At 38.2% G+C, this 8892-nt stretch overlaps 1 protein-coding gene across 1 annotated transcript in view; it reads left to right on the forward strand.

Annotated features, from left to right (window-relative positions):
- The window catches only part of LTN1 (listerin E3 ubiquitin protein ligase 1), a 66433-nt gene extending 61658 nt beyond the window's left edge, over nucleotides 1–4775 (forward strand). Inside the window, exons 28-31 of the mRNA XM_019524412.1 lie at nucleotides 725–945; nucleotides 2219–2413; nucleotides 3178–3345; nucleotides 3826–4775. Coding sequence (XP_019379957.1) covers nucleotides 725–945; nucleotides 2219–2413; nucleotides 3178–3345; nucleotides 3826–3888 — 647 coding nt within the window. The 3' untranslated portion in view covers nucleotides 3889–4775. The remainder of the gene's footprint in view (nucleotides 1–724; nucleotides 946–2218; nucleotides 2414–3177; nucleotides 3346–3825) is intronic.
- Nucleotides 4776–8892: the final 4117 nt, after the last annotated feature.

Below are 8892 nucleotides of genomic sequence, written 5' to 3' on the forward strand. Positions count from 1 at the left end.
CCTTTAATAATTTTTTATGAAACTCTTTTAAGTTACTGCCCCAAAGTGTTTATAATCTAACAGCCAACTTACATCAAGGGCAAATGCTGGAGAAGTTTTAGGGACTGCAAAGGCATCTGCAGAAATATTGGTGATAATCTCAGGTTTTGGTTAGGAATGCTTTGTTTGCTCCTATTTTGTGTCAGTACAGACACAGATGGAGCCTATAGATGTGCAGGAAGGCTGCAATTACAGCGTGTTGAAGCAGACTTGATTTAAATCTGTGCTTGAGGTGGGTGGGGGTCGGATAGGCAGTGGTGGTGCTGGGAGGGGTGAATATGGGGGGGCTATGGGGAATTTGGGTTGGCCATAGCTCCCCCCCGCCCAGCACCGCTGCCACCCACGCTGTCCCCACCTGCCCTGAACCCAGCCCCTGCCGGGAAGAGGCTGGGAGGCCCCTGGCCCTGAGCACACAGCGGGCAGCCTGCCCTTACCCTACACACAAATCTAGGGGGCACATGTCCTCCATGCTTCCCCCAGGGGTGCATGCAGTGGCAGGAGGCACCCCTCCCCCTTGCTCTGCCCTGGCTGGGCAGTGCCTGCCCTTGTCTCAGTCCTAGCCCCACTCCCTCCCTCACCTAATGTAGCTAATACGGGGACAGCTCTACAGGAGGCTGTCCGTTGTTATCTATGTGATATTTAACAAAATGTGTTATTTTTCTCCTCCTTCCCCTGCCCTCTGCAGCAACAGGAGTACTGGCATCTCAGATTCCACACTTGGCCTGCTCTGTATATCACATAACACTGAAGGACTTGCCTGCTATGGTTAGACTTTGGTGGAACAGCTGCGAGAAACGGGTCTTCAGTGTTGTAGATAAATTTACAAGCAAATACGTCAGTAATGTGCTTTCTTTACAAGAAATATCTTCTGTGCAAAGCAGCACGCAGTTATTTAATGGCATGACGGTTAGTAAGGCCTTTGTCTCCTGGAAGTGTTGTTTTCTTTGTGGATAATGAGCAGGATCCTGGTTTTCTCCTACTTTAAAAAAATAATCCTGTTTTCAGGTTAAAAAAGTGACCCAAATCCACACTTTCCCGTGAACAAAATGAATATTTATTTATTTATCTTTGTATTAGTGGTGCTTCATTTTGATGGTGGAAAAATGTGGATTTTGGGTTACTTTTTTTTACCCTGAAAATTTGGGGGGGTTAAATCAAAGAAAACCAGGATCCCTGATTATGACTGCTATTATAGAAACTAAATGATATAAATTTTGTGTTTCTAAACTAGTTACTCACTGCAAACAGAAGCTGTGAGCTATCATTTAAATGAGAATTATTGTTACCATCAGAGGAATCAAGTTATCTTAGAATAGTGTTTTACTGCTGTTGTGACTGGGCTGAAATCCTGACCACTGATGTCAAGAGTTTTGCCATTGACTTAATAGTATTCAGGATTTCACCTTAGGTCCTCATAAAGAGATGTCAGAAGACTTGATGTTGCTTTCCAAAACTAGACCGTAATCCTGACAGCTGTTAAGAGGACTTCATTTTTATTACCCACATAATCAGTGATACTGATTTGATTTGATTTGATATTGGTGTGGCATATTATTTGTTTTACAGTGATGTACATCTTATACTCTGAAACTGTTAGTTCAAACCTAGCTATCAATCAGAAATTCTTTTCAGAAGTTCTAGTTCTTGTGGGATATACCATTATGAACACACTAACTCCTGTCTGGTGTAACTTTTTAAACTACATCAGTGATCGATGGCAGGCTTCCAGTCTGATTGATTGGCTCATGCTGCTGCTGTTTAGTTTGGCAAGACCACATATGGACTTTTCCCCCTGTAATTATAAGTTGTCCTAATTCCTTATTTTGCTGCTTCAAGTGTATAGGATAATAACAAGTAAGCAGTTACCATGTTAAAAAAAAAAAAAAAAAAAAAAGTTTACAATTTAAAAAAAAAAAAAAAAAAAGTTTACAATTTAAAAAAAAAAAAAAAAAAAGTTTACAATTTAAAAAAAAAAAAAAAAAAATAGTAAGCGTATACTTGACATTGGTAAAATCTCTTGAATGAACATCTCCTGGTGAATAATGTTTAAATTTAATTTCTAGATAGGTAATAGACAAAACCTGTCAAGTGTCTTATGTTTGCACATCCTATCCTGAATTTTGAAATTCTCAAAAAAAAAAATCTGTTATGATCTTATATGATCTTAATTTTTCTACAGGTTAAAGCACGGTCTGCCACACGAGAAGTCATTGCTACCTATTCAGTTGATGAGATATTTATTGAGTTGATAATACAGCTTCCACTAAATTATCCACTGGGCTCAATAACAGTTGAGAGTGGAAAGAGGGTTGGTGTGGCTGTTCAGCAGTGGCGAAACTGGATGCTACAATTAAGCACGTACCTCACTCATCAGGTAAATATTTGTACAAAGCCCTTGGTTTTGAAAACTTCAGACATAAAGCGACGCCAAAAAGTGGAAAAACCTTAGCAGTGTAATAATAGAATATACCGATGCCTAGCCTGCAGTTACTACCATTATCATCAATAGATGTCGGAAAGCTCTGCAAAGGTGGTCTGTGTTACTCTGTTTTTAAAGGTGGGGAAGCTGAAACACCTACTAAAATTTATAAGCCTCAGGTCACCAAGAGTCAGTCATTCATAGCTGGAAGCAGTACTTAGGTCTTACCATACCCATCTTCTCCCCATTAAATCACAGTACCTGGCCTGTAGTGTAGAACAAGAGCTGAATAGTGCTATATTAGAGACTTCAGCATATTCTTTAAATCTGGCATGGTTGTTATAAAAGTCACTTAACACTTTTATGGTTATAAGTAACTAACAAAACAGTGAATTCAAGTCACAGCTTTATATGTGCTCTTTAAATGGAAACAGATGTTCCTAGCAAGGATCTGTTGAAGCTGTAGAATATATGGACTAAGCTTGATGGTAGGTTAATAAGTTATATGCATATAAAATTGTACATGTTTATTCCGTCTTCATAAATGGTGTGTCACTTGAAATTTATAAATGTTTCAGGGTAAGGTCTACATTTGTACAGGGCTTAGTATAATGCAGCCCTAATCAGAAATGGCCCCAACCAGGTGCTGTGACAATAGAAATAAAAGGATGTTCTAAATCATTATTGGAATTGATTACTGTTAACTTTCTCTCTGATAGAATGGAAGTATCATGGAAGGTTTGGCGTTGTGGAAAAACAACGTGGACAAACGTTTTGAGGGTGTTGAAGACTGCATGATCTGTTTTTCAGTTATTCATGGCTCCAACTATTCTCTTCCCAAAAAAGCCTGCAGAACGTGCAAGAAAAAATTCCATTCAGCCTGTTTGGTAAGTGTCTATTATTGATCTTGTGTAAAAGAATAAATTGTTTTCTTAAACATATAACCTGATTCAGACTGAAGTGTATAAATCATAAGATTGAAAAAACAGTAACCATAAATGACAGTACAGGTTGATGTCCATATACAAGGGGAAATTACTACTATTTTAAAGATGATAGCTCTCATGTTGGTTCTCTGATTTCTTAAAATGAGGCTAGATAATAGAACCCTGGGTGGTGGTTTTAAGGAACAATGGCTTTTTTATGAATTTCACTTTACAATTTTTAGTTCTTGAAAAATAAGTTGCTTTTGCAGTATTTGAGCAAATGTTTACCAGGTACAGTTGGTGTTTGATAGCTCACCAATGAATACTGCTATATTACAGTAGACATAACATTTTACAAGTAGGAAACAGAACCCATTAAAGTTTAATACATTGTTTAAATTTACCATGTTAAAGTTTTAATTGTTCTTATTTCTGTTGCAGTACAAATGGTTCACATCTAGCAACAAATCCACCTGCCCACTTTGTCGAGAGACCTTTTTTTGAAATGTAGCACTGTCTTCAGTGGTTGACCAAAGTAGTAAATGAGAAGGCAGTTTGATCAAGAACTGTATGTTGAAGGAAGCAAAAAAACTTTTTGAAAATACTCTCTTAAATTGTTTGGCGAATAGAATGATCCACGTTTACTTCTGGACTGTTTTTGTAAAGGAACTGGAAATACTCCTTAGATTGTAAAACATAAGGCTAATTTATTTTAACTTGTATATTTTTAAAAGGTTAAAATATTCAATGCATATCTGACTTGAACACTAAGGATTGTGTTGAAGTGCTATTCAGCTGTAGCTTAGTTAAATCTACAATTTTAAATACAATCTTACATACTGGTATGCTCTTGAGCAAGATGGTGCCTCTTAATTTATAAGTTACCTTATTCTTAAATAGCATGGCGATCTGAATTTTTGGTAGCAGTAAAATTCATTTTATAAATGTGACTCATGACTTTGTGGGTGCAGCTGCTGCTACGTTACAGTGAAAGTATGGGATAAAAACATTATTGATTTCATGGTAAAGCATGATCTGAAGTGCAGTGTAATTTAACCCCTCTATAAATTTCCCTTTGAAAGAATGTTTTGACTTTTGGTAGTTGTTGATATCTCAAAAAGGGGAAAGGAAGCCAAGTTTACTAGGAAAAATCCATGAAGAACCGCCACATGACCATCATACTTTAGTAGAGTGGAAGCCTGTGGGGCTTTTTGTTTGTTTTTTTTAAAGTGAAGAGGAAAGATGCCTGCCACCTGTTGTGCTCTCATTTGCAGATTGCTTTGTTGACAGCTGGTAAAGTCACTTACTGTTGATGAAGTATTATTATCTACTGACATTCTCCAGTAATTACAAGAACTAGTTTTGTAACTAAATTTAATAAATTTATCAAAAATTTAACTGTACACATTTCACAATTTCTTTCACTCATGAGTTGGTCAGCTACATCATGCATTTTAACCTTGAAGTTATGCTGCTTGTGCTCACTTTCCAAAGTCACACCAGTTAAAGGGAGAAGATCTATCGGTCTTTCTAAGCCATGGGGGGATTGTCTTTGTTCATTGAGTTTTAAGAAATGAATGGCCTGAATTTAATCTGACTAGTGCCTGATGTACACAAATATTGACATGGCTTGAAAAGGCCTCATTTTCCAGAGGATAGGGTATTTTGCATTTTTTGAAAGTCAGATCCTTTTCAGGTGTCAAGTAGGGTACCCATGATCACTTTCAGCTCTGAAAAATTAGGCTTGCGTACCTTGGAGAAGCAAGAGGACCAGCACTGTGATCAATAGGCAGCAAGAGAACTTTTCCGTGGAGAAAAGGTAGTAAACTACAACTTCTGTTATTACCCATTTCTAAAACAGTCTTAACGTTAAAGAATTTGTAACCCCACATCTAGTAATTTTGAGAGCTTTCTCATTTTGTTGTAGCAATTTGTTAAATCAAACCAGTCATTTGTTACTCCAGCTTGTTTCTGACAGCAGACTGAAGTCCATTATAAAACAGCTGGAGATCACCATTTTACTTAATGGTCTCTGGGCATGTCTATACAAAATGCTATGTCACTGTAGCAATGAGCCTGTCGCTACAGTGATGTAGCATTTGCAGGCACTAATTATGATACTACCACTACTGTGCAATAGCAAAGAGCTCAAGTAGGGTTGAAAATGACCTGCATGCCACTGGGACTTAATCATTTAGCAAGTACTAAATGTGTAGTACCAGTGTAGACGTGCTGCCCATCTTGCTAATCTTCTACCATTCTGCTTTGGATGATTTGCCAAAGAATGGAAATCTGGCCTTTAACAGTGGGTTCATTTCAAATGTTTGGATATGGCCCCTCTTCTTCCTAGCCAAAAAGCAGACTAATTGAAGATCACAGTATCAGTTTTACTGTCTTGGGCTTCTAATCAATACAACCTGTATCTCAAGAGTAACATCCTCTCCCAACTGAAATTAGTAGCAAAAAGTCACTGAGTTTAACAAGGCCAGGATTTCACGTCATATACTAGCTTGTAGGTAGCTAGAGTAATTCATAATTTCATGTTTTACTACATAGCTTTATCTTCAAGTTTTCTAAATAAAAAAATAACTTGTTGCATTAACACTCCTAGTGCTATTACATAAAGTAGCACTTAAGTTTAGGAATTCTAATCCCATTTCATCAAAATAACTTAGGGTATGAGAATAGTCTTGGCTCCATATTGAACTTGGTCAGTTACTGCTATAACAATGTTAGAGCACTGAGATTATGGTGCTGCTACACATCTGAGCAACAGCCACCTGTTCTTTTGATATGTGAAATGGCTAGCTGAAAGCAGTACAGATTTAAGGGTTGGGTTTTTTTTTTTTTAAACCTTCAAAGATAAAATCAGCCTTCCATGATAACCAAGTTAAAGTTCTGTTGTACAACAGTGTATGTTATAATTTTATGATGGGTATTCATGGTTAGTGAAAAGCCAGATTCTGCAAAGGAAAAAAAAAACCATGTGAAAGAGACCCTTTGGACTGCAACTTGGTCCTGATTAGCTGCAGGAACTTAACAGTCCCTGATGAATTTTGGTAGCAAAAGAATTTTTGGCGTTTTTTTTCTATGGTTTGCTAAGCAAGGAAATACAGAAGTTATACCTGCTGCTAAGCATGGCATTGCAATTACTTATGACCTAGCAGGTCAAGCATATTTGGTTTATACATGCTGCTTTCAAGTAGGGCTATTTTTCTGTTAGGTAGAAAACAGATGGTAGTAAAACTGTTGGCAAGCAGCTGTTGCTGTCATCAGTTTTGCTGCAAATGGGAACTGACTGTTGATTTCCACAGCCCAACTTCTCCCACAGGCTTGAGAAACATTCCTGGGGTAGTTGAGCCAGTGGCAGCTGATGGCCATGCCCTCTCTCTAGTTGGCCACCTCATTTCCTGTGTGTCTAACCACAGTTCACCAGTAGCTCATTTTGGTTCTGATGAGTGTTTTTTTCCAAGTGTTTTTTTCTTTTTAGTGGTAGTGAGCAATTTCCCTTTTTTCTTCTTCCCCCACCCCCAGATCAGGTATTAAAAGGAATGTTGGTTTCAACCAGTTCTATAGAGCTATCCTGCCATGATGCTTCTGCCTCTCAGGCACGGCCAACTGCCCCCTATAGGCTGAGCTAGTTAAATCTAAAGGAGAAATCCCCAGTTTGAGGCAGCATGTGCAGACTTCACACAAGAATTCTACCTTGCCTGTTCTGTGCCAAGAAACAGGGATCAATGTCAGATAGACACGCTAACACCCTTACCTCACAAATGAAGCTATCCGGTCTACAGCCTAGTTTTGCAAGAGCCACACTGTCCTATTTGGACAACATTAAGACAAGGGAAAACAGGACCTTTGTGGCTTCTGATCTAGCCTCAGAAAAAAGTCTTTGTCACAGATCCTCAGTGGGTGCTCAAGGATTCCAAGCAGCCAAGTGCCCAGAATATAAATACCCAAGTCTGGGTTCATCTAAGACTGACAGACATTCTGCTTGGGAAGGAAAACAAAGAGGGAAGTAATATTACAATGGAGTCTCTGAACAAAAAAACGTTTCTTATGCACACATGTGCGTAGCCTTGAAAAACTGCAACAGCCAAAAAGCTTTTTTGTAGCAAAGGTGCCAGAGAAATAAGAGCAAAGTCAGGAGGAAGATCTGGCAAAACTGAGGGTTCACCTGCAGCAGTGTGCAAATGTCTCCACCTGGATCAGAATCTAAGGTAGACCATTCCCTTGAAGTGGATTATTCTTTCAGGCATATACAAATAGATAAGAGGTAATGATTTGTGGCTCCTCCCTTGAGGTAAATGCTGTGTCCTGTCTCTTCTTCACCTGTCTTCCATTTCAAGCAAATGTTATATGAAAATCTCACTGCATCTTGACACAAGATCATAAAGGGCATTTCAGAAGAGTTTCTTAAGATATATTCAGGCTAAATCTAAGTATAATATGGGAAAGGAGGTCATTGCTTCTCTAGAACCCACCAATAAATAGTTGAGGAAAGTGAAAATGCAGACTCTTGTGCTGGAAGTACCCAATGAGACACTCTCAATTCAGGGGATCCATGAGATACATATGTATACTCCCATACATCCAAGCCATCACTACTTAACTAAGATTGATTTGGCCCAAACCAGTACCGGCACAAAACTGGGGTTTTACATTTTGGGACACTAATCTGGCTTTCTCCCTACACATCATATATTGCTAAAGGATGGAATGCTACTAAACCAATTTTATTTATGGCTTTAATCCATAAAGAACTATTAAGGTTCTTGAAATACTTTGAACTCAACCTTACTTCTTATAAAAGTAAATGTAGTTACTAGTTATATATAAGCTGTTTACATACACACAGAAGAAACAAATGCACTTTACTGGAAGCAGCATCACATTACTTCAACCCGGCTCTCTAGCATCCACAAAGATTGGATACTTCAGCGAGGCTTTTTGGCACTTTTAGTTAAAGCTGATTCAATCAGCTATTAGTTAAAAGCACCAAAAAAGCCCCACTAATCCTCCTGATCTTTACAGACGTTGGGTGAGTCAGGCTGAAGTAATGTGCTGCCTCTTCTGGGCATGCACAGGGCTCAGTGCAGGAACATGCCAATTTTAAGAGGTAAAGTGCAGGTTGTTTTTTTTAATTTAAGTCTGCGAGGACCATAAAGAATCTGTATAATTGATCGAAATGGACTGAAATTAGCTTCTTACATTGTTGATTTACCCAGGGTATTCAGCTAAAGCCCTGATAGACACTGAGTTCTGAAGTTTGTTAACTATAACTGGATATTTACAGTAGAGTAGCAAGGTAAGATCAAGTTTTCCCCATTATGGAAGCAAGATTAGTATCTGGTTACTAGATTTCAAGAGACTGCCAAAAATACAGAAGATGTGCTTGAGACAAGACAACTGGAAAAGATCAGTGGCTTGATGAATACCGATTTAACCAAAGCTTTTGGTAAGGAATAATTATCATAAGACAAAGCAGTAACAAAAAATGTTGTTTTA

The sequence above is a fragment of the Gavialis gangeticus genome, unplaced genomic scaffold (assembly GCF_001723915.1).
Source record: "Gavialis gangeticus isolate Ggan-Ray unplaced genomic scaffold, GavGan_comp1, whole genome shotgun sequence".
Classification (NCBI taxonomy): domain Eukaryota; kingdom Metazoa; phylum Chordata; order Crocodylia; family Gavialidae; genus Gavialis; species Gavialis gangeticus.